Genomic DNA, 25468 nt, shown 5'->3' with positions numbered 1-25468 from the left:
CCAAAAAACCAATGATTTATAAAGGAAAACCATGAACATTTACAGGGGTGCCCAAACTTTTGCATAGCACTGTACAGTTTGTTTTCATGTGTGTGTGTGTGTGTGAGCTCACAGTCTGTTTCTCTCTCAGAATGACTGAAGTCCAGCAGATGTCCAAACATCTGTGTCCTCACAAAGCAGCTTCAGAATCTGATGAAACGAGTGAAATGAGTCAGAGAGTGTGTCTCAGGGTTAGTCCAGCAGGACTCAAAGTGTCTCAGCTCAGAGGACAAGTTTGTCTCGATAAAGATGTGGATGAGTTAAATGAGTCTGTGTGTAAAGCTATTGTAGAGGCAGCAAATCACACAATTAAAAAGAAGAAAGGAAAGAATAAAATGAGAATTGTACCTTGGTGGTCAGAGGAATGTGATAAAGTTATTAAAGATAGAAATAAGACTTTCAAAAAGTTGAAAAAAAAGACATAACTTTAAAATCTTATTGATTATAAAAGGATGCAAGCAACTGTGAGAAGAACCATAAAAAATGCAAAGAAAGAACAATGAAGATTATTTTATAACTCAGTTGGAAACAAGAATAAATGATAAAAAGAATGAATGGGATTAAGGCAGAATACGGATATTATATAATACACAGCTCACATAATAATAATAATAATAATAAAGAGATTTTACAACGGAAGAAAACATAATAAGCATAATAAGACCGTTATTGTTTTCTATCATGATAAATGACATTTATAATGAAAAGGATTCTGGATTTTCTTTATTTGCAGATGATGATGGCAATCTGGAAGAGGGGAAGAAACGTTTCATTGCAAAAAAGCTACAAGGGGCATTTAAACTTATTAAATTTCACTTAATAAGACAAAGATGATGATATTTACAAATAAAAGAACTGAAGATAAATGCTTTTAAGGGAGGTATACATATATATATACATACACACACATATATACATACATATATATATATATATATATATGTATGTATATATGTATCATACTTTGCACATCATAACTCACCAGATTTCCTCAATCCCAAACCAACCACTTTAGTGTTTATCTCTTTTCTTATTCTTAACGAGGTTTGTGATGAAGTCAAACAGTGTTGTGAAAAATAGGACCTTTATTAGTTGATTTTACTTTCTTTAACACACTGAGAGTCATGATTTATAACACGTTTTTGTTTTTTAATGAAGAATATGAAAATGACAGGTCAGCATCATTCATGTCCTTCAGCAGCTGTCTGTGCGACTAAAGTGACAAATGGGAATTTGACCGTGTGATTGTAGGAGACACTTGAACTCAACAGAATATCTTAAGAATGTGTTTCCCACTTTATCTCATCATCAGACAACCATGTCGTGACTGGAAACTTCCACAACAAAGTCCATAGAGGAAAGGAGCCCTTTTTATCTCACAGGGACACGGGAGTAAACCTGATCAAAGGACATCAAAGCCAGAGAAGATGTGAAGATCACATCTTTGGTGTGGGAGAGTTTGCAGGGTAGACAACCTTAGTTTGCTGTTGAATAACAACAGTGAGAGGAATTCTAACCCTAACCTACATGGATGACAGTCAGTGCTGTTTACATGTCACCACCTCAAACATCACAACGGTCATGTCTAGAAATCACAGAGAAAACAAAAACAGAGGTTTGATGAGAGACAGTGCCAGAGGTGACCCTCTGTGGACATGAAGAATAAGGCTCATCCTGGTGCTGAGGTCTCTCTCTCTCTCTCACACACACACACACAGAGGTCAAAGGTCGGCTTTTATTCCAGCTCCACCAGCAGGTCTCCCTCTCCCACCGTCTCTCCTGGTTTACAGTGGACACTCTTAACCTGGACACAGGAGGACACAGCAGTGTTTAGGAAAGATCTCCGTCCACATGGAGCTCCCAAAACACTGTAGTACACACACCAGGACTTTACACATGACAGATAATATCTTAGTGAGGACACACCATAGGAATAATGCATTCACTAACCTTAACCCAATTCTAACCCTAATCCTGAAACCAGGTCTTCACCATGAAATAGCCCTTTAAAGTCCCACAAGGTCTCTAAAGACTCATATGTGGCATCTCTTCAGAATGATCTGAGTGACTTTTCATTGACAGCACTTAAAGGTTAAACTGTCAAACACAAGACAATGAACGGCAGCACAAGAGAGCGCTGGAACTATGATGTCATCGTTTTCACAGAGTCCAGTGTTTCCATGTGGACGGAACGCCTCTCAAAAGAAGTAAATATGTAGCTGACATTAAATATTGAGTCCATAATTATACAAATGATAAGTTTTTCATTATTAATTACTGAGCGACTATTATCAGGGTGACCGCACATCCTTAAAGAGTATTAAATTCATTCAAAATGTGATAAGCTGGTCTTCAATAGAGAACTCTATTGCTCGCTAGTCTGCGACTATGGGGAAGTCGACTGGACGACGTCACAGTTGGCCGAGACGAGGCCTGACGCATCCACCTTCAAGCTCTGCACCATGGGGGTGAAGAAACAGACCCCAGTGATGCGTCTCCGCCCCGGGTCCAGTGCCGCAGACCGCGGTCCGCTCTGTCACCAGCACTGACCTGAGAGCAACACCAACACTGAAATCTGAGGTTTTGTGGATTTTAAACACAGTGGTCAAGCACCAGTCTTACAACTCCAATGAAGGGATAGGAGATCTGTTCTGTTTCATGTTCCCTGACTTCTGGAAAGGACAAGACTGCCTGTATAAGTGGTTTAGGACCTGCACCGTCCATCAGAAGTGTTTTAATGTTCAACTCCACGTGCACGTACGATGTTGGGTCGGGGATCAAGTGCATTCACGTTACTATCACCTATATTTAGAGTCTTAAATTTCATTCAAGGTCTTAAAAAGTGGTAAATCTGACCTGCTGAAACCTGCAGATACCCTGAATTACGGGGTCAAATTCTGAAATACCGTAATACACTTTAAGAGTGCAGATGCTAACTGTGTTAACAGTTTTTTTTTACATAAGTCTCATTTTTACAGGAGTCACTTTAAGGTATGCAACCATGAGTAAAGAGTAACTATTAGTCAGTTAAAAGATTATCTATCTGTTTATGATAGATAAACAGAAAGGAGCTCCTTCAAGTATAGACAGATATTGAATAAATAATCACAGTCACTGATAGTGTGTTGTATTAACATTAAACGCCAAAAGAATTGCTTTAAAATAGCACAGTTTTAGTTCTGCTAAAATAACTAAAAATGATTCATTCTTCTCTTATTTTGTTGAATTCATTCTTTCCTTTCCCAGCCGTCGCTTCATTTGCTCTCTCTTTGTTAACTTAACTCGCTCACTGTTCTGCATGGAAGTAGAGCACGCTAGTAATTCTGTCCTGAAACAGCAGGGGGCATTTAGCTAAATATGAACTTCTTTCTTGCAAAAAAATCAAGCACTTTCAATGACACATGTCTATTTAGGAACATTTTCAAAAACTTTCAAGGGCCTTGAGAAAATGTTTAATTGACAAACCTTTAAGGATTTTAAGTTTCATGTTGTTACCTTTGCTTGTTTGACTGCAGTCAAACTGTTCTGCATCTTCATGGCTTCGATCACACAGATCTCCTGACCTTCTGCAACCTACACACACACACACACACACACACAGTGTAAAAGTGTAGCACATGCTCATGCTGACATTGTCGTCTCCTGATCTGCAAACATTTTAAGAACATTTTAAGAACGAAATTGAAGATAAAATAATGAATAATGACTTTTATAACTGTGTGCATGTTCTCTTCCACTCCCCCAGAAGGACACAACCATCTGGGACCACAGTGGTTTTCACAGTAACCCGCAAACTAAACACTTTTGGATTATGATGCTAACTGAAGGTTACATAGGTTGGTAATGAAGGGTGAGGTGAGGGGAGGGATATTCAGCTGCAACTTCACCAATCCATGTTGGAAAGACTTCCACACTGTACCTTTAATAAAGTAAAGGAGGAGTCAGTAACTAGACATGTGACTTTCTTACGTAACACTGGTAAGATCCAGTTACTCAGGGTTCATACACCTTCTCTTTCAAGGTCCATTTGCAGATGTGTCCAGCACCGTCCGTCCATCATGCAAATACATACGTGTTCTAAATGATTTTTCAACTTTTTCAACTAATCATGTTTTATACAGTAAAAGTCTCATTTACTACATATACTATATTTTATTTTGTATTTGTGTTGTTTTATTTTGTATTTGTGTTGTTTTAGTTTGTATTTGTGTTGTTGTTTTATTTTGTATTTGTGTTGTTTTAGTTTGTATTTGTGTTGTTGTTTTATTTTGTATTTGTGTTGTATTTGTTTTGTTTTATTTTGTATTTGTGTTGTTTTTTTACTTTGTATTTGTGTGTTGTTTTACTTTGTATTTGTGTTGTTTTATTTTGTATTTGTGTTGTTTTATTTTGTATTTGTGTTGTTTTAGTTTGTATTTGTGTTGTTTTATTTTGTATTTGTGTTGTTTTAGTTTGTATTTGTGTTGTTGTTTTATTTTGTATTTGTGTTGTTGTTTTATTTTGTATTTGTGTTGTTTTATTTTGTATTTGTGTTGTTTTACTTTGTATTTGTGTTGTTCTTGTGTTGCAGGGACTTTCAGCTCTTTATAATCCAAACGTATGTGAAAACATTGTTTTCAGTGGCACAGCCCAGACAAACATCAGTGTATCTGTATCACTGAGGGTCATGAGTGGTTGCCATGGTTACTGTAGGTCTGTTGTTGTTCTTGTAAATCTTGTGTTCAGAGAAGTTCAGTGTTACCGTGTCTCCGGGTTTGACGGACACAGCCACCATGGTTCCTGGCATGGGTGAACGCAGGATGCTGCTGGAGTCCTCTGGAACTTTCTCTGGCATGTATGAGTCCAACTCTGCCGTCAACTTGGACAGAACACGCAGCTGAAACTGCACAGACACACACAGTGGCTTCAGATTAAAGGGGCAGTGCAGAGATCTGTGTGTATCAGAGTACGTGAAGCACGCCACACTACACTACACTACACTACACTATGTAGTGTACTATGTACTATGTACAAATGTACCGATGTGCCCAGGTACTGCAGGACAATCCTTCCTGTGGCGTCTCGAGACAGACACTGCAACACAAGACACAAACATCATCATCATCATCATCATCAACCTGTGTGTGTGTGTGTGTGTGTGTGTGTGTGTGTGTGTGTGCGCGCTTTACCTGTAGCATTCTGTGAGAGCCATTGATGGTGAGTGGCAGCAGTGGGGAGGACAGGTTCCACTGTCCACTGACTTCCACTGTCCCTCCATCAGCATTGACCTATGACACACATTTTGGATAAAGGGTCTGATATTTTCCTGATTTAAAGGGCAGTTGCAGATTAAATATTATATTGATAAATAAATACATTAAATACACACACATATATAGATGTGTATATATATAATTTTTTGGGGGGGTTCTAATGGCCACACCCTTTAAATACTCACAGTATAAACATTTCCTGCTTTGGTAACGTCCATGGAATAGCGTTCCTCCCCCAGCTCCACACACAGCTCCCAGCGGCTACACTCCACTGGGGTGGAGGTCACCCTGTAAAACACACACACACACTTCAATTTAAGCCAAGTTCACACAATCACACATTATCTTTGGTGCAGGAGAGTGATTTATATACAGAGTGATCAAACACCAAAGTAGGGCTGCAATCAATTACAAATGACTCAGCAATGATTTTCTTTTTATTTATTAATTAAAAACAAGTTCTCAGATTTTTCAGCTCCTTAAATGTGAAGATGTTCTGGTTACTTTGCTCCAAGTTACAAAGAAATCATTCTGGTTTGTGGACCAAACGAGACCTTTGGGAACATCATTATCTAGAGGTTTGGGAAACACTGGACAACATCTAATCGATCAATTAAGTGAGAAAATAATCAACACATTAATTGATTATGAAAATAATCATTATTCGCAGCACTGACTGATGGAGGCATGGTAAGTGGATAAAAATGTTTTTTATCCATGTTTTCATTGAGAATGTGGAACTGAATTATTAATTCTAAATACTAATAAAAAAGGAGATGCACATACTCAAGTTTAGAGACCAGCAGAAACACCAAACACCAACAGAACCTGCTCAGCTCAGTACGAGTACATCACGGCTTGTTGCATCCTCACCTCAGGTCGCCCAGGAACGTCTGTGAGCGGAGCTGAGCGGCGATGTAGAGCGCAGCTGCTGAAGCCAGCAGCTCCCTGCGCCTGTCCACCTGCAGCTGATGACCCTTGAAGCCGTCTGGATAAACCTCAGGCAGGAAGTTAGTGGTGATATCACCAGAGATGAAGCGAGGGTGTGTGATGATTTCTCGCAGGAGGGGAATGTTGTGTGTCACACCTGGAGAAGACGTTAAGACATTAAAACTCAAAAGTAATGTTTAAGGCGGACAAGTCATGTTTCTGTAAAAAGAGAGTTGGTCTACCTCGGATAACGTAGTTGTCCAGAGCGTCTTTCATCTTGGACAGGGCTTCAGCACGTGTAGCTCCATAAGTCACCAACTACAGGTAGATGCCACTTTACTTTTTATAAACCGGCAGCAGTCTGTAACCTGCTTTCAACTATAATATCAACCACCATCTGTTTATACTTTAAAGATGCTTTCACACAGTCAACTGAAGTTTGTCATTATGAGGGTTGAAACACACTGACCATTCATTTATGGACAAAACTAATATAATCTCCATTATTATATTGTTATTATTATTGTCCGGTAACATTTTAGATTAGGGAACACATACTCACTATTAACTAGGTGATCACTAACATGCATAAACCGCACACTAGCCCTTTATTAGTAATTATTAAGTACATATTAACACCTTATTCTACATAATATTATTCCACCTCTATTACGACATGAATTAAGGTGTTAATACGTGTTTAATAATTACTAATAAAGGTCTGGTATGCTACTTATATGCATGTCAGTCAGCACCTAGTTAATGTTGAATATGTGTTCCCTAATCTAAAGTGTTACCTATTGTTCTATAATGGAAATGATCATTCGTTGCATCCTTGATTGAGTGAATGCACAGAGCGTCAGTTTTCCCTCGACAACGGTTACATTTTCTACCGTTTTAGTCGTTACCTTAGAGATCATGGGATCATAGTAGATGCTGATGTCACTGCCCTCCTGGATGCCACTGTCAACACGCACCTGACAGAACACAGAGTCCACAAGAACATGTTTCCAGTGGGACCACAAACATTTTGGGTCACATTTGATGTGAGTGTGAGCGTGACATGATATGAAGCATTCATTCTTTACTACTGTATTCAAACTAATACACATTATTAAATGCCAGGCATTTCAACAGATTAGCATCCTGTTAGAGCTTGCCAACCTCACCTGGTGAGTGAACATAATGCTCCTACTTGTGTCATGTGACACGTGTATCAGAAGTGAATTACGTTCATGCAGCTCCGAGTCTTATATACAATATATTTAATATTCAATCACGCAATATCTAATTAAAACATTCACTTAATTCCAAACCATTTCCAGGCCTGGAAAACCATGTTAGTGTGTTACTTTGTGAGCACTTACATTGCTGATGTTGAGCGGCTCTTGGTATTGAGACAACCGTCCGATGGAGGGAAGACCAAATGACTTGTAAGGATCCTAACAGAGGAAAACAAAGTGACATGCTTAGCCACCATTGACAGTGTTCAGTTCATACACAGGAAAATAAACTCGCTCTCTCCACAGTTGTCTTTGATTTATAGGCTACTATTCTTTTACTTATTTATTTCTAAATCCATACAGAGACGGCTGACAGAAATGCTTGTTTTTCAGGCTTTTTCCGATCAATTTTCATAAAAACTTTTTTATGCCCGAGTCATGAAACAAAAACAGAAGCAGCTTCAGCAGCAGCAGTAAAAACAAGTCTGTACCAGCTGTCTAGCTGCTCATGCTGCGTCTATGGAGATGGAATGCTGTGTGCCATAAAGAGGTGTTGTCAAATGTGAGGTTCAGGGTTTGGAAACTGATTAATTAAACCTGTGAGTCCTTCATGCAAAGCTGTGCCTACCTCTGCATACACACGACTCTCAACAGCCCAGCCATTTATTGGAATGTCTTCCTGTTTGTGCTGCAGCTGGTAACCCTTGGCGACCCTGATCATCTGCTCCACCAGGTCCAGTCCAGTGATGCACTCTGTGATGGGATGTTCCACCTGAGGTTAAAGTTCAAAGAGAGAAGATGGGGTTTTGGAAAAGACAAGTTCCACTACAATATTATATATATATATATATATATATATATATATATACACATTTATATACATATATATGTATATGTATATATACATATACATATGTATATATACATATGTATATGTATATATACGTATATATGTATATAAATGTATATATATATATATATATATGTATATATATATATATATATACACACACATATACATAGTATAGTAAAAGGGAACATTTAAGCTTGACAGAAATATTAATTTGATTAATATATATTATATATGCAGATATCAATGTGAAATGAGACTTTTTTTTTATAATTATATAATATAATAATCAACCTCTGTTAACTTGTGTAAGTATAAGCTGGACACTTTGACTTACTGATTTTAAAAGCACAGCAGTACTTTCATTCACCACTCTCTACCTACCCTAATACCACATTGAATAAGTACACTTAGACATATTTTAGTGCAGTGACACACAGCCCTGAGATTCACCTGTAGTCGTGTGTTCATCTCCAGGAAGTAGAAGTTCTTCTTAGAGTCCACCAGGAACTCCACGGTGCCGGCAGAACTGTACTGCACAGCCTTGGCCAGCTGAACCGCCTGCTCACCCATCGCCCGTCGTGTGACCGGGTCCAGGAAAGTGCTATAAGGACACGACAACATGGAACACTAAGTATCACCTCAGTAGTGCAAATTGATTTTTTTACCAGTTGAATCTACAGATATATATATATATATATATATATATATAAATATATATTATATATATATATATATATATTATATATATTATATATATATATATATATATATATATCTGTATATATATATATGTATATATATATATATATATATATGTATATATTATATATATATATATATATATATATATATATATATATATTATATTTACTGTGAAAGCTAAGCACCACAGTTTTAACACACAAATCATTTCATCAATTAACGTGCATAAAAAAAGTCAAGTAAGATATGATAGACTGAAGCTGGCACAGACATTATTAAGTAAGTATTAAGTGTCTATGTCTCAATGACTATATACTGTAGTATTCACACTTCAAAAACCCTTTAAGATACAAATGTGGACAAAACTCTTGGTACCTTTCTGTTAAACTCACAATGGTCACTGAAATAACTTAAAACTGACAAAAGTAATACATATTTACTAAAAATGAACTCATAAAACTGGCCTGTACAAAAATGATGGCACTATAGGGATGTTAAACTCAGGTGTGCCCGTAGCATCAAAGGTCTCTTCAGAGACTCTTCAGAGTCTATTTCAAGGGTGAACAGTAGTCACTGTGCAGTTTGGCATCATGGTGTGTTTGCACCAAACAAAGCTAAGGAGAGAGTTGTCTCGGAAGATTAGAAAGAAAACTACAGAGCAGCATGTTAAAGGTTTTAAGAGCTTGATGTTCCTGTGACTGCAGTTGAACATTTTATTATTCAGAAGCCTCAGGTCCAACATACTGTAGCCAAGAGGACAGTTGATGGTCAAAGAGAATGACTGACATCAGTGTCAGTCACCAGTTGAGCCTAAGTGGACTTAATGGAAGACAACTGAGGAGGACACCACTGTTGAAAGTAAATCACAAAAAAGTGAGACCGGAATTTGCCAAAATGCATAATGAGGAGCCATAGAGCAATTTACATTAGCTCTATGTTGAGAGGTGCAAAAATGAAGCATACAAAGAAAACAACACTGTACCTACTGTGAAACGTGGTTATGTTCAGGGACTGCTTTACTGATTCTGGACCCAAAACACACAACGACAAACATCCAACAATGGCTCAGAACAAAACATTGGTCTATTCTTAAGTGTCCTTCAATGAGACCTGATCTAAATCCTATTGAACATCTGTGGAAGGAGCTGAGACCATGCAGTCTGGACTCGGCACCCAACAAACCTGAGACGGTTGACCCAAAATACTGGTCAACAGGTGCAGACTGAGCAGAAATCACTTGATTGCAGTGACTGTGCATAAGCACATGAAAATAATGAAAAGCAATGTCAATTAGTTCATTTTCAGTACTATTACTTTTGTCAGTTATTTCAGTGACCATTGTGGCTTTTGTCCACATGTTTATATTCAGTTGCCTGATTTAAAATAAGCAAACCTGGGAGCCTCTTCTACCACCTTCTGGTTCCTCCTCTGGATCGAGCACTCCCTCTCATTTAGCCACAGACCGTTCCCGTGTTTATCAGCCAGCACCTGCAACAAACACTCCGTGTTGACTGGATTTCTATTTGTTTTTCTGTTTACGTTTGTGTCACTGTTGACACCGCTCTCACACAGATAATAAATGTAACACTTGACTCTGACAGTACACATAAAAGCTAAGACTTGGCTCCGTATTCACAGAGAAACATTTGCTTTTATGTGTTGTTATTTTGTATAGTTTCATATCAACATTCCACACTGTTTATGAGTTTGTGAATGGTGCTTCAGAAAGATGAAAAACGTTTATGAAGAAAAAGAGCTCAACATGTTTTGGAAGCAATTTTGCATACAATTCATTTATAAATAGAAATGGACTAATTCAGATCATAAAAACAGTTCAAACACTGATAACATTACATAAGAACAGACCTGTATTTCTATATGTCTGGGGTTGTCTATGTACTTCTCAATGAGCAGCCTGTCATCACCGAAGCTTGATGCTGCCTCCTGGGATGAGAACCGGAAACCATCCCTGAAACAGACCACACACACACACGTGTTTTTGTAATACTGTCCATCAGTAAGTTTAAATGTGTTGTTTTGTGACGACTGAGGCAAAAGACCAGCAACGTGTGTGTCAATGATTTTCCCCATGGACTCAAGAGTGGGAGAAGTTGATGATGCAAAACAAACTTTGAAGTTTCCAGGTGGAAAAGCATAAAGCAAATAAAGAAACTCTTAACATAGCATATATGTATATATTGTGTTTGCTTGTTTGTTTTTGGGGTGAGGGTTACAGTGGCAGAGCAAGTCGTCTTTCAACTAGAAGCTTCTGGGTATTCTCACCAGTCTACATGCTGATGTCCCATGGATGTGCTGTGTGAATGTGTGAATGTGCGAGTGAATAGGTGTGAATGGCAAAACTGTAGTATAAATGGTGTATATCAAAATGGTGTCTGTTGTACACTGCAGTGGCCAACCAGTACTTTTACCGTGCCCATGTATCTGAATTGGATAAACCTCATTTATTGTACTTTTAGTTAAAGGGTGATGTATTTAATTTCCCAAAAAATGAATGTGTTATTGTTTTGGTTCAAGGGTTATTTATTTGATTATGAAGACTGTATTTATTGTTTCATTTAAAATATTTTTGATTTTATTGAACATATCTTCATTTGTACATTGCTGTGTCTATTTTGTACCATTTGTGTTGCTCTGAATATTTCAAAAATAAACCCGGAGAAACGCAGTACTCTTGAGTACTTGAGTAGTCTTTTCACTGCATACTTTTTTACTCTTACTCAAGTAATTATTTTCATGAGTACTTTTACTTCTACTTGAGTAATTATTATCTTTAAGTAACAGTACTTTTACTTGAGTAATTTTTTGCAAATAACAATAAGACTAATTCTAAAATGAAGTAGCATAAGGAGCAAAATGATGTCAAATCATCAGCAGTGATTCACTGCGTCATACACCATCATTCTAAGGTGGAATACTATTTGTTTAAGCTCTGATCATTTGATTGCTACATGTTTAGATGACACAACACACTCAGAAGGAACGGCAGATGGAGAGGAAGAGAATACCGTGTCTCGTCATCATTCCACGCAATCCTCATTCCTTTCCCTCCTCCTCCGGCAGATGCTTTGATCATCACTGGGTAACCTAGCAACAGTACGAGAATAAAGAAACGCCACAATTGTGAGGATGCTTTTCAAAAGGTACATCATCAGTTGCTTTTGGTTTACATGCACCAATATGACCTTCAAGCACCTGCTGTAGCCTACGCAGCGTGGCACATGAAATTGAATGTGGCCAGGTTATGGTTTTAGCATGTCTAAATTAATCATTAAACATTTAGCATTAAGCCCTGGGAGTCAGCCTCTAAAAGACAAAACAATCTCAAAACTCTCATCAAATTTGGTTTACTCTGCCAAAAAGTGGCAGATAGAGATTAAATGAGCTAGAGGACAAGCAACTAAACTCTAGGCCAAAGGTTATTATGGAACAAATGGGTGGGACACATTCACAGACACATACTGTACTGTGTCTGTAAAAAGTAATGACTTACCAATTTCCTGTGCAATCTTCACAGCGTCCTCAGCAGTCTGGCAACAGATAAAAGGAGGGCTGGGTGATATGGGAAACATCTTATACTTTTGTACATATCATGATATAAATCAAATCAATATTTCTGTAAGGCTGAGCAATATGGGTTACCAATAATATCTGGATATGTTTAGGCTAAATCCAGATATAGGAGGTATATGGGGATATAAAGCTACACACAAGTCGTTTCTCTGAACTCATGAAGAGTTTTCTTTTGACATGTTTGTGCTTCTCAAAGAGTGAGAGTGACAATACACTGTAAATACACCAACATAAAATATCTACTGTTTATGATCTGCATTACATGATCTTAAAATACACTTATTACCTTTCATTACAGATAATACCTGCTTTTTCATGTTAAATCATGTGTTAGAAACAATGAATTTGATCAAATTCTACTATAATACAAATAATTAGGTTTAAAATGTAAAGTGACTTTTTGAAATATAATTTTAGTGGATTCCATGTATATTTAATCAATATACACAATATCTAATTAATAATATTTTGTGTATTTCACACATTTCTTCAATATAGTAAATATGATCTTTGCTGATGACTGAAAAGCACTCGTCACCGCTGTCACTGCTGTCACCTACACCTGCAGGTCCACATCAACATGTCTGAACAACTTTCATGGACTAAGTGTGAAAGGTGAGACGGCAGATGGGCTTAGAAAGAAAATCAACAACGCATTCTTCTTTGTCCCGGGAAAATTCTAATGCTATTACAGGGATAGTTGAGGTTGTTTGAAGCGTGGGTGTATGAGGTACTGACACGTAGTCAGTGTGACATGAGACCACACAGTGTCAGATTTCTGTCCACAAACTGAGATGTGCATGATGATTTGCTCATTTGTTGTGATTACATTTGTTTAAAGTTGTGATACGTACATGTATGAGTGTGCACGTGTAAGTGAGGGGAATGTAAAGACACAGAATTAGGAATACTTTTGGTAGAGCTCATTAAAGTGTTCATTAAAAGTAAAGTTGTACTTGTGTACATGCAGTGCAGTGTAGGTGAGCTCATACCTTCACAACTCCATCAAATCCTGGGATAGTATTGACCTTAGCAGCCTTAGCTATTAGCTTGCTCTCTATTTTATCGCCCATAGCTTGGATAGCATGGGTATCTGGACCAATGAATATCACGCCCTCTGATGCCTGGTAACAAAACAATGGTATTAGAATGTTAGATCAGATTTATAATAATAGCATGTAGAGAACAAAGAGAACAGTCACTGCTAGGCTAGCTCCACAAGAATGGCTATTACAGTGCTATTAATTGGAATCCCATGGATTGCAATTGAAAGTGGGTTTTCATGACTTCTGCCTTTTTATCTGACCTCAGTTCAGCGTTGTTATTTTTTTAATCATGAGGCTACACACACTTTCTGAAGCATGACACTTTCAGAAAGTCAACTTTAGGTGCATCTGAATCGGGGAGCACAGTGTAACATATATAACATGATCTGAGATCATGATAAGATGATAATAATAATAATGATAATAACACTAACAATAAAATAATCAGTATTTGTGTTATTGTAGTAAAGGATCCTACTCACCAGTCGCTTTGCAAACTCTTTGTTTTCAGAAAGGAACCCATAGCCAGGATGAACCTTCACACAGAAAAGACTTCAGACTTAGATGTTTTTCTTTCCAGAAGCATTTAAATAAAAGGTAGAGAAACATTTAAGCACAAAACACAAGATTATTACACCAATTATGTTAGTTTGCCAGGGGAAAAAATAACAAATAACAGTGTTCACTGTGTTGAATCTATTTCTACTTTTAGAGCATGAAATCGTACCAGTATACTCTGAGGTCAAAATGAGTGCCTGGTACATAACATGTGTACAGGCTAGCAGGGATGGATATATCTGTGAAATGATATATGTTCAGTTTTTCTTACACAGTAACTCTGCACATGACATTTCTGTCCAAGCTGACGCCGTGTTTGCCTGCAAGTCCAAGCACTGGGATACGGCAACACCTCGCCAGAGGAACTGTGCAAACACTGTTCACACATATTATTACAGAGAGCGGTAGCTGTCTATGGAGTGGGGATGTTGAGTACAAACAACAGGTGATGCTGCCATCCAAGAAAGGTAAAAAAAAAAAAAAAACATAAAAAAATGTTTGTTTATAAGTAAAACTGTTAAAAATAAAATAAATAATTGAGGGTTTTTTCTTTTTAGCCCCTAATTATTTATTTAAAATGTGCATAAAACCCTTAAAAAACAAAATACCCTGGGCAATTAAACCAAACAACCAAGGTGCATATGAAATCATAGGCTATATGATGCATCCCTTGCATTAGTTACAGCAGATTTAAAACTATTTTGAGATGAACATCTGTTCACCAAATCCTGCACAGCTACTCTTTCAGTCCAAGTAAATGCTTATGCCAGACGTGAAATTCCCTTTGGATATTCCTGATGTGTCAATGTGCTTAATTTAACCTTCGGCCATCAACATCTAATGAGTTCTAATCAGTTCTTCCACCATTTGTGCAGAATTGAATTTGAGCAGCGAGATATACGTCATGTCTGTCCTGTTCTTTCATTGACACACTTATTAGTGCAACACATCAAGTTACATAGCCAAGAAAAGAAATCAATTCATTAAATGTAGACTGCTCATTTGTATTTAGCTCACTCTCTTTTAACTTTAAATATCTAATAAAAAGTATTGAATAAAGCTCATTATTGGCTAAGGCCTCACAAGGTACTCACACTGATGTGTATACAACGTTTAAACAGCCTTTCTGAGGCTATTTCATGAGTAAATCAATGAAATATTTTATTATATATATATCTATATCTATATCTATCTATATAGATATAGATATATATAATATATTATGACACGCCACATTTCAAATTGGGCTTTCTAGAGTTATCACATTCACAAGGCAAAAAAAGCACGTTTGCCACTAATGTCCAATCAAAAATGTATGTTTTTAGGAGCTGAATCAGTGCTTACAGCTTGTGCTCCAGTCACTCTAATGGCCTCCATGATGGCGTCCATGTTGAGGTAGCTCTTACTGGTGGGGGCGGGGCCAACACACACTGCCTCGTCAGCCATCTTTGCATGAACCTGGACACACACACACACACCACAGAAAGCAACAGTTAGCACACATTTCACAGAGAAACTCACAGTGACTCAAAGAATGAGCCTTAGCCCCTAGTGGGCCATGAAGGTAACACATGTGGACTATAACGGCTCATTTAAGACAGATTTTTATTGACTTACCTTTAATGGAACCAGGTTAGTCCCGTTGAGATCACAGAGAGACCGGGCCAACAAATAATTAGCCAAATAAAAACATACTTGTATACAGACAGTCTAGGTCCATAGTTTGCACCAGATCTTGAAAATAAGTCAGGGTTAATAGATTCTAAAGATGAAGTTCAGATAGAGGATCGTTCCAACCAACAGATGCTGCAAACTGAAATGCTCTCTTTCCCAATTCTGTTCTTACTTTTGAAGCAGCCAATAGAAAACCTAAGTCAAAAAGGATGAACACATACCAGGGACTGAGGCGATGAGCATGTAAGAAGAGTGTAGAGAACAGATAATGAAATGATCAGTGCTCATTTTCAGTCTTTAATTAAGTTCAAACTTATGATAGATTTTAAAAGGTTGACGTGAATATGTGGAGGGATTAATTAACTAACGGAGTGCTGTGTTTGTACCTGGGATATGCCCAGAAAGGATGATTTAAAGTGCAGACTTGCATAAGTATTCACTCCTTGCACCTTTCCACAGTTTGTCATGTTACAACCACAAGTTTAAATTTATTTCAATGGTTTTTTTTGTGACAGACCAACACAGAATAGTACATACTTCTGAAGTGGGGGAAAACATTACATGGTTTTCAAAATGATTTCTATGAAGGCAAAAAATGTCATTTTAGCCAAAGCTCCTTCTCCCACATGGCTTGTGACAAACTGCAAACGAGACTTCTTATGACTTTTCATGGTACAGTGGCTTTCTGCTCATCACTCTTCCATAAAGGCCAGATTTATGGCGTGTATGACTAGAAGCTTTCCAGTGGACAGAGTCTCCCACCTCACCTGTGGACGTTTGAAGCTCCTCTAGAGTCACCATGCCAGGCCAGTCAGTTTAGGTGGACGGCCATTTTCTTGGCAGGTTTGTTGTTGTGCCATACTGCTTTTATTTTGGAATCCCTGACCTGTCTGGTGAGCTCCTTGTTCGTTATGTTCTCTAACAAACCTCTGAGGCCATTATTTGACTTTTAAAGCCTTTCGGTTGCACTGGATTTTACTTAGGACTGGCACAATAAAGGAATATTTATGCACTCAACACTTTCCAGATAAATATTTACAAATAACTTTGAAAACCATGTATCCATGGCTGCAAGATTCTGGAAAAAAAATGTGAATTTTTTGCAAAATGTGTGGTTGTAACGTAAGAAAATGTGGAAAAGTTCAAGGGGGGTGAATACTTGATCTTCTGGTCTGCCTGCTGAACAGAGTTGTGTTTTAAATGTTTTATGAGACCCAGATCCTCTTCAGAATTTACAGTGAGCCACGAGATTTGGACATTTTGGAAAAGCTGCTCTTGGATAAGTATTACAGAAATATATGAGCAGCTGTCACCAGAGGTTAAACAATAATCAGCATCAACAAGAAATGATTCATTGACTATTAATCAATCACTAAATTAATTGCTCATCAGGATTTTTTCACAGCATAGCGGAGGACTTAGTGCAGCACAGTCGTGAATATTGTAGGGTGGAACGTTTTGAAATTTAGAACCTTCTGAAACACTATTTCCTGCATTTCGAGGGCCAAACTTTGTGAAGTACAGCTAAAAAAAAACCAAACGTTTATTTAAATCAGGTCGTCACGGGATTCTGCTGCAACTCCTCAATTTAACCAAAAAAAATGATGGCGTAGTCGATGGACTCATGTTGTGTTGCCCTTTTATTCATCCAACCCAAGGTGCACACAGTGACAAATGTTTACAAGTGGAAAAACACAAAAATACGATTATTAAACCAAAGTATTTCCCAAGTTGACCGTGCCACAATAATTGTTGTCCCCACCTTTAATAAACAATGTCGACAGATAATTAATAGAAATACAAACGGTAGCGATTAAAAAGAGAACCCTGCTAAACTATTACAATAATCAATTTGAGTATGTTTAAATTATTAAAATAAATGATATTGTGATTTCACACATTGTTAAAAGAATAATTAAGATACTATCATGGACGATATATATCGCACACGCCGCTGGGTTTCTCACGGAGACGCTAAAAATTTCCACAGAGGTGATTTTGTGGGAGAGGGGTCAAGTCTCGACATAGAGATTGTGACGTTGTTCAATCATTGATCAATATTTGATTTATAATCAAGATGGTGGCACCCCTTGTACTTGGAATGAAAGGTTTGAGAAGCAGTGGTGTAGAGAACTGTTGTTTCAGGAGTGTGGTTTTCATGACTCAAACATGGTGGGAAACATGAGGATCTTTGGACTTTAACCACACAAACGGTGACTCACCGAACTGGAGTCCACATCACTGTGCACAGCTACAGTCTTGATACCCATCTTCTTACATGTCTTAATCACCTGATGGGGAAAAACGAGCATTAAAACTGATGCTTCTGAACTGAACTCTGAAATAATGATCGATGGACACTGGTAAGTAGAGAATGGCATTTCTTTTTGTCAAATACTCTAAACTCCAGTGCATGAGAGGTAGTGAAAGTATTGCATGGTTCACAGCATGTTGATCTTAGAGGAGCAGCTTTGAGATGCATTCAAGAAACCTCTTCATTTTCATAACTTCTGCAAACACACATGTAGTCCACTAATTACATTTCTTGTGTTAATAAATGCACCACAAATGAGGTCATCACTGGAGAAGAAATATTTGTTTTGTATATTTTTAAAATCGTCCGAGCGACTTTTTATAACTAAGTGAATAGTTGAATACTCATGCCCATCCCCACTGGTTACAATCTCTTAGTGTGGAAATGTACGATTAATAAAATGGAGTAAGAAAGCTCCAGTGAATGTTGGACAGTTTCAGCTGGATGTGTTCGTCTTACTCTGCACGCTATCTCTCCTCTGTTGGCGATGAGGATCTTATCAAAAGTCTGTGGGAGGAAACAGCAGAGCAAACAGATCAGCACCATTTGTCATTGGCACAGCAAGACAAGGACAACACAGAAAACACAGAAAACACTTTCTTTACACACTCAAAGTTAAGTGAAAGGCATTTTGTTTGAGCAAACACATCCTTTTTTTTTATTCAATCCTAGTAGCAGAAATGTTATGCACCACATTTTAATGTACAAATACAACCAAAGAAATATCTTATAGGATTCAAATTTTAACAGTTACGGGAAAAAATGAAATTCACACAAGCAAATGTTAAGAAACTTTCTTTATCTAGTTTTAGTACCATAAAATCAACTTCATTCTTGCCGTTAGGGCTGCAATGACTAGTTGACTAATAGTCGACGACTAATTTAGTTGTCAACAGGTTGTTTGTGACGTCATCCTGTTTGTCCCGCAGCATGCAATTCTACACTAAACAATGTTTCACCGTAGCTCCGAGTGAGACATCTCACTTTTCCCAAATCTTTGATGCAATGACAGCACATGCGCTCGAGTGATGGGGAACAGCATGGAGGCGGCTGAAGGGAAGCTAAATAGAAACAAAGGCTCCACAGTTTGGGAACATTTCGTATGTGACACAAGTAAAAAACTGTCACGTGCAAAATATGCAAGCGAGGGCGGTCACTATTTGTTTAGGTGCAGAACGTATATTCCAACGTTTGCGTTCAAAGTGTTATTACATGTGCGAACGCGACGTATGCAGTGCACGTCACCTTGACATGACACCATGACAGTGAGTGAGCAAGGACAACTTGCGGCACGATGCTGCAGCGCACTGCAGCTGTCCACTTCCACGGAGAAGCAAGCAACCGTCGCGTGGTGAGATGTGTCGTAAAAGACACAGTGTCCTCCGTTGTGTTTTCTTATCCGCAGATAATAATGTAAATAAAAAGTGTCACACTATCCAATCAAGTTGACATGAAGCTGTTTGCATTGACAAGCAACTATGGGATGTAACATAATCACATTTTAGATGAAGAACAGAAAGTCAGGAGTGTTTCTTTCATCACTCTTTACTGACTGCTGTATGTTATTAAGACTCTTAACACTAGCAGCACTGTTAATAATCTAACTAATATTAAAGCTGTTCATAAAGCAAAGAAAACCGTCATGTTTGTGGATTATTGGGGGTGGTGGGGATTATATTCAAATATATTCTAATAGTGCCATTTATGCTATGCATGAACATTTAAAGAGGATACACATTTTGGATGATTCAGACACACCTTTATTGGTAAGATAATTAGCCAATGTTTTTTGTGCACTTTGTAATCTGACTAGTCGTTACTGTAGCTGATTACTAGTCGACTATTGAAATAGTCATTAGTTGCAGCCCTAGTTGCTATATTTGACTTCAAAATGTGAAAACTTTGCTTGAGTAACAAGTCCTGCCTCTCAGCCTTTATTTTACAATATTTTGTGACTTTTCAGCAACTTAAATGTGGTTATTCTATGGTTTCTTTGCTCCATATGACAACAATCTAATTTTATTGTTTTAACTGTTATATTATTTAGATTTTCTTTGGTTTCATGGGAGGAGGAGAGGTGGAGGAATGATGCCTTACCTTTTCAGTGGGATCGTAGACAGTGGAATAGTGTGACTTGCTGTGCAGTGCACAGCATCTTGACTGGAAGGAGCCATACTGCACAAACACAGAGATACACAATATAAGGATAACAATATCACCTCATTCTGTCCAATTCAATGTTTTCATCCCCTTTAAACACCACTTAATTCTGCACACTGCTCCTTTAAGTAGAAGCAAAACAATTTCAGAAAGATATCACAGACCAACAATCAGTGTTAGAAGAACATGATGAGAATATCAAGCAAACTGTCACCTGACACCGTCTTCACTGCCGCAAACTGTCACCTGACACCGTCCGTGCAGAAACTGAACAAACATTTACTTGTGGTACTTGAAAAAGAACACTTATATATGAACTATTTGCTGTTGCTGCCTTATTTTTTTCGTCTGCTGTTGTTCACCCGGCTGCTCCACAAGCATTAGCATGAAAAATATCTTACAGTTACAGACATGAAAATGGAGATGCTGGAGTAGATAACTTACTCCCCGAGGTTACAAAGAGTCCAGTTATGAGTCCACTGATACAGAAAGGGTTTTTTCTTCTTCCCTAATTGCACCCTCTTTTTTCCTTGAAAAAGATTTGTATTGTATTGTATTGAATTGACGTAGTTGGCGCTTAAATTTGTGATCTATAACTTGCATTGCACTGAACACACGATTCATGCATGCACGCCACAGTCAGATTATTTCATTTTGCGTCCATGTAAACAGAATTTTAATTCAAATTGGTACAAATCTTTTTGGAATGAAGACATTTTGAACTAGTAAGTGTTGTGTGACATATTACTTCTCCAAATCCTCAATTTGAGTTAATTTTCGATTGTAAGGTCACAATTCCATTTGATTCTCACATTCTTGGCGCGGTGTTACGAGGACGCTGCTAATAAATTTGCATACACAGTGGATTCACGTTTATTATTATTATTGTTGTTATTTAGAAAATACCAGTTTTTATGGCGGTCGTATCATTTTATTTTGTTGTATTTATCCGCCACACATTAAAGGCCGGTCCGTGAAAATATTGAATGACATTAAACCGGTCCGTGGTGTAAGAAAGGTTGGGGACCGCTGGTCTACATCATAGGACACTAATAGGCGAACTGTCCAGAACCAGAGCTGGAAACCGACATGCCATTGAGTTTTAATGCAAATCTTTTCTGACAGTTTTTCGACGGCTTCTACCGTTTCTATACGCTACTCAGTGAAGGGACATCCTGCCCGTCTGATTGGCCAGTACTAGTCAGCCAATCACAGGCAGGGTAGGGCGGGCCTTCAGAGGTGCGGAAAACAGCGGCACTCTTGTGGGTGCAGCAGCGATAGGGTTGGATTCATGTTCATCCTTCTCTTAGGAAATTCGGGAGTGAGGCTCTGATCTTATAGCCAACTTTTATCGGTCAAAGAGGATATTAACACATTAATTTACTGGCCAACAACACTGAGGGAACAACTCTTCAGTGTTCTCTCAGTGTTGCAAGGATTTTGGGACGCCACAAAAACCTGTTCAGTTGTGCAAAAAAGTCTTATATCGTTGATTTTTATGTATGCAGCCAAGTCTTTGTTTTAACTTAATATTATTGTAAATTGTTGTGAAAGTACTTATTAATTCTAGTTCCCAGCTGAATGTCCAATTCAGTGTGTGAATTTCTCTGTGTGATGAGTAAAGTATCTATCTATCAATTTACTATTTATTATTGTATATAGTCCTCCAGAGTTGCACTGAAAATAAATATTGTTTAAATGGCATTGAATTACAGCTTTCTTCATTTGATTTGAGTCGTTGACTTCACACATTGCAGATACTGATACAATAACAATGCTACTTCAATATATATAAATTATAATGCATCTTAATCATGATGATGCTGTGGACCTGTACATGAGGAAACGCTCTATCTGGACCTCCTTAAATCATAGCTGACTACCTCTGGTCTACATGGTGTCACGAGTGATATAATGTCCATCATTTGTTTGCAATGTGCAATGTGCACACTAAGGCCTTATTGTCAAATTTAATTACTCGAGGGTTTTTGCATTATTAAAACAAGATTTCTGATTGTTTTAGCTTCTTAAATGTAATATTTTCCGGTTTCTTTGCTCCATAGAACAAAGAAATCATTCAAACTGAATCACTTTTGTTTGTGGACTAAACAAGACATTTGAGAACGTCATCATTGCCAGATTTGACAAACACTGACCAATATTTTTCTACATTTTCTGACATTTTATGTACCATCTCGATTAATCGAGAAAATACTCTACAGATGAATTGATTATGAATATAATCGTTAGCTGCAGCTCTATGTGAATTTAACAATAACCAGTCAGAAACTAACTGTATAAAGGAGAGAAGTCATAGAGAGTCATGTAACACTGCTGCTCTGAAGGTCCAGCAATCTGTTGTTAAGGTCACTAAATCTGACCTCTGACCTCCAATAACATTATCATACATGGAAGGAAACAGCTTTGTAGTAAGATGTGACCTTCTTGACATTGACAGAGACAGTCTGTGTATGTGTGAAGAGAGAGAAGCCAGCATACATGAAGACACCTGAGTGTCCGGCTGTTCATCCCCTGTCCATGGAAGTAAGGGCTCTTACTTGTTCTAATTATTAAACAAAACTCTCAACTCAATTAATCGATTATCAAAATAGTTGGCGATTAATTGATTAGTTGCAACCACAGATTCCAAACAGATGTAAGTGGCTCTATTGTAACTTTGCAGTGTACATGGTGGTCAGAACACAGCAGTAATTCAACAACAATAAATACCCTCATATGTGCAGTAAAGCAAAGCTTCACCGTATATCGATATTCTGCACAAACACACTTTAAGATACGAGGCGTGCAATGACTTTGAATGTTTTCCCCCGGATTTATGTTTAAATCTAAATGTTGAGCCCAGTGAAGCCTGGAGATGTTTCTAACCACAATTAACTGATCTCTTTAACTTTCTATCTTAAACTACCTGCGTATTGTCAACTATTATGATCATTGAGACTCATTTCAAAACATTTGCTGGTGTTTAGAGAGCGGCCTGTCGCTGACTCTCTTGTCTGAGTTTCGTCGCTCCGTCCCCGTGTGTGAGCTAGTGTTTCCCGCTGTGCTCTGCTACGTTGCCCCGCTGTCGGGTTGTGTGGCTGCCTGGTTCGGCTCGGGTTCGGCTCAGGTTCGGCTCGGGTTCGGCTCACCTTTACCGCGAACAGCAGCCTGCCGAGAGACGGAGTGAGACCGTGCGCCGCCATGTTACCCCCGCTGTGACGGTCACTCGGCGCGACGTGATGACGTCGTAGCTTTCCAGAGAACGCAGTGGTGGAGAGGGAGGCGTAATCCAGGGCCGCTCTTTGATCTCGCCCCGCCCCGCCCCCCATAGTCCTAACACGCTGTGTGCTGTCAGTCAAACTCAATTACTGTGTCCAAGTCCAATAACAACAGATGATTTCCATCTGTCTTTCCTGATTTCCTCTGCTGTATTTCAGTAGACGCGTACACACAGGCCTGTAGTCACATGTGTCTTCACTTCTCAATACTTTACTATCATTTCTACTAGATGTATAAATCTAAAGGAGAGGGAGTCAAATACAAATGAGGGGCTGTGTGTTTTCATTAGTTTATTTACGTATATTACTGGTGTGGTGACTTGATAAGTGTGGTACTAATCAGTGAGTCAGTGGAGGAAAAAAAGCAGGAGGAACACGTTATCTTGTGGGTCGAATACAATTGCATGGCGGGCTGGATGTGGCCCACGGGCCTTGAGTTTGACACCTGTGCTATACACTGAGAGGTGTAATCCCGCCCTCCACAGTTCAAAGTTCTTCATCACAGCTCACGGCTCATCCAAATATTATTGTAAATATTTGAAACTGCACCTTTTATCACAATAGATGTATATACTACATTACATTACATTATGTACAAAAAACAACTTACGTAATGTAATGTAATGTAATAATGTATATACTAAGTGTTGGGAAGATTCATTTGGAAATGTAGTTGGTTACAATTACAAGTTACCCTGTTATACTATTTCAGTGACTTTCTCAAAGTAATATAACTCACATCACATTTGATTATATTTTGATTACTTTTCTTAATTTTAAAGTGGATTAAAACCATAGATCATTATTTTGGAATCAACCACATATTTGTTCTTTACACAAATAATAAACTGATAACAAAACAGAGATGAAATGTAAATAAATAATAAAAATGTGTCTGTTGCATTATATGTGTACAGCATGTGGAAAACAAATTTAGACAATAGCACTTCCTATGACAACCCAGATAAGTGATGGCATTAATGTTCTGTAAAATAGATACGATTATGTGGATGAAACTGTTGAAAAAATCAGTCTTTGTTATCATCATTTAACTGCTATTAAATTCTATTAAAGACACACGGAGTGTCAGCACTTCTTCCCCATGTCGTTGTCTGTGAGTGCTTGCAGTTACAGCTACAGGCCAGTAGGCTGCATAGCTTCAGACGTGTCCTCAGGTTCGACGCCGACACCTTCACTGCCGCCAAACACTCTTAGCATTGTACTAAAATGTGTGGCCGCTTCTCTTCTGTCTGTGTGGAGTGTTTTTGTGTTTGTCTTGTGCGCCTCCGACATTGTTGCTGCTGACTGTCGTACCGTTAGCAAGTCGACTGAGCCGATCACAGGTGTCGGCTTTAGAGGGAGGATGTTGATATGAAAAAAACTCTTTCATAAATCCGAGCTTTAAAATGTAACTAAAATTGTAATCAAGGAAATTTCCAAAAGCAAAACTGTAATTCAATGACACATTTTCTCCTAGTAATGTAATGGATTACAATTACGTACATTTGGTAATATTATAAAATTATATATATATATATACATATATATATATATATATATACTGTATATGTATATGTATATATATATGTATATATATATATAGTATATACAAGTATATATAATATAAAAAATTACGTAACATCGTTACATGTAATTCATTACTCCCCAACACTGTTTACTAACTAGACAACACATAAACAGAAACATCCCATGATAAACATGCAATCGCACCGGGATCATTTTATACTCTTTGTGACGCGTTGTGTGTTGTCTTGTTCAAACTTATATGACGCAGACGAGGAGTGATCGCTGGGCGCTTGGCTAATATGAATATCACATCTGCTTTGA

At 37.9% G+C, this 25468-nt stretch overlaps 1 protein-coding gene across 1 annotated transcript; it reads right to left on the bottom strand.

Annotated features, from left to right (window-relative positions):
- Positions 1-744: 744 nt before the first annotated feature.
- pcca (propionyl-CoA carboxylase subunit alpha) lies at positions 745-23585 on the bottom strand. Its single transcript, XM_044046129.1, has 23 exons — positions 23492-23585; positions 20280-20357; positions 18642-18689; positions 18091-18159; positions 15539-15652; positions 14119-14172; positions 13583-13714; positions 12511-12547; positions 12026-12104; positions 10866-10968; positions 10393-10487; positions 8748-8898; positions 8073-8216; positions 7589-7663; positions 7130-7198; positions 6464-6539; positions 6165-6378; positions 5477-5579; positions 5208-5306; positions 5059-5112; positions 4781-4921; positions 3535-3612; positions 745-1843 (listed from the first exon to the last, which is right to left on the bottom strand). Exons 1-23 carry the CDS (start codon positions 23543-23545, stop codon positions 1775-1777), a joined length of 2136 nt encoding a protein of 711 aa, XP_043902064.1. The 5' UTR covers positions 23546-23585; the 3' UTR covers positions 745-1774.
- Positions 23586-25468: the final 1883 nt, after the last annotated feature.

Source organism: Solea senegalensis, linkage group LG15 (assembly GCF_019176455.1).
Source record: "Solea senegalensis isolate Sse05_10M linkage group LG15, IFAPA_SoseM_1, whole genome shotgun sequence".
NCBI lineage: Eukaryota > Metazoa > Chordata > Actinopteri > Pleuronectiformes > Soleidae > Solea > Solea senegalensis.
This window is presented reverse-complemented; position numbering and strand designations above follow the sequence as displayed.

Coding starts and splice junctions, on each gene's coding strand:
- pcca (XM_044046129.1), bottom strand. CDS start 23,545: ATGGCGGCGCACGGTCTCACTCCGTCTCTCGGCAGGCTGCTGTTCGCG. Junction 18,160..18,641: donor GAGGAGAGATAGCGTGCAGA/GTAAGACGAACA, acceptor TTTCCCCATCAG/GTGATTAAGACATGTAAGAA. Junction 13,715..14,118: donor AAGAGTTTGCAAAGCGACTG/GTGAGTAGGATC, acceptor TTTTGTTACCAG/GCATCAGAGGGCGTGATATT.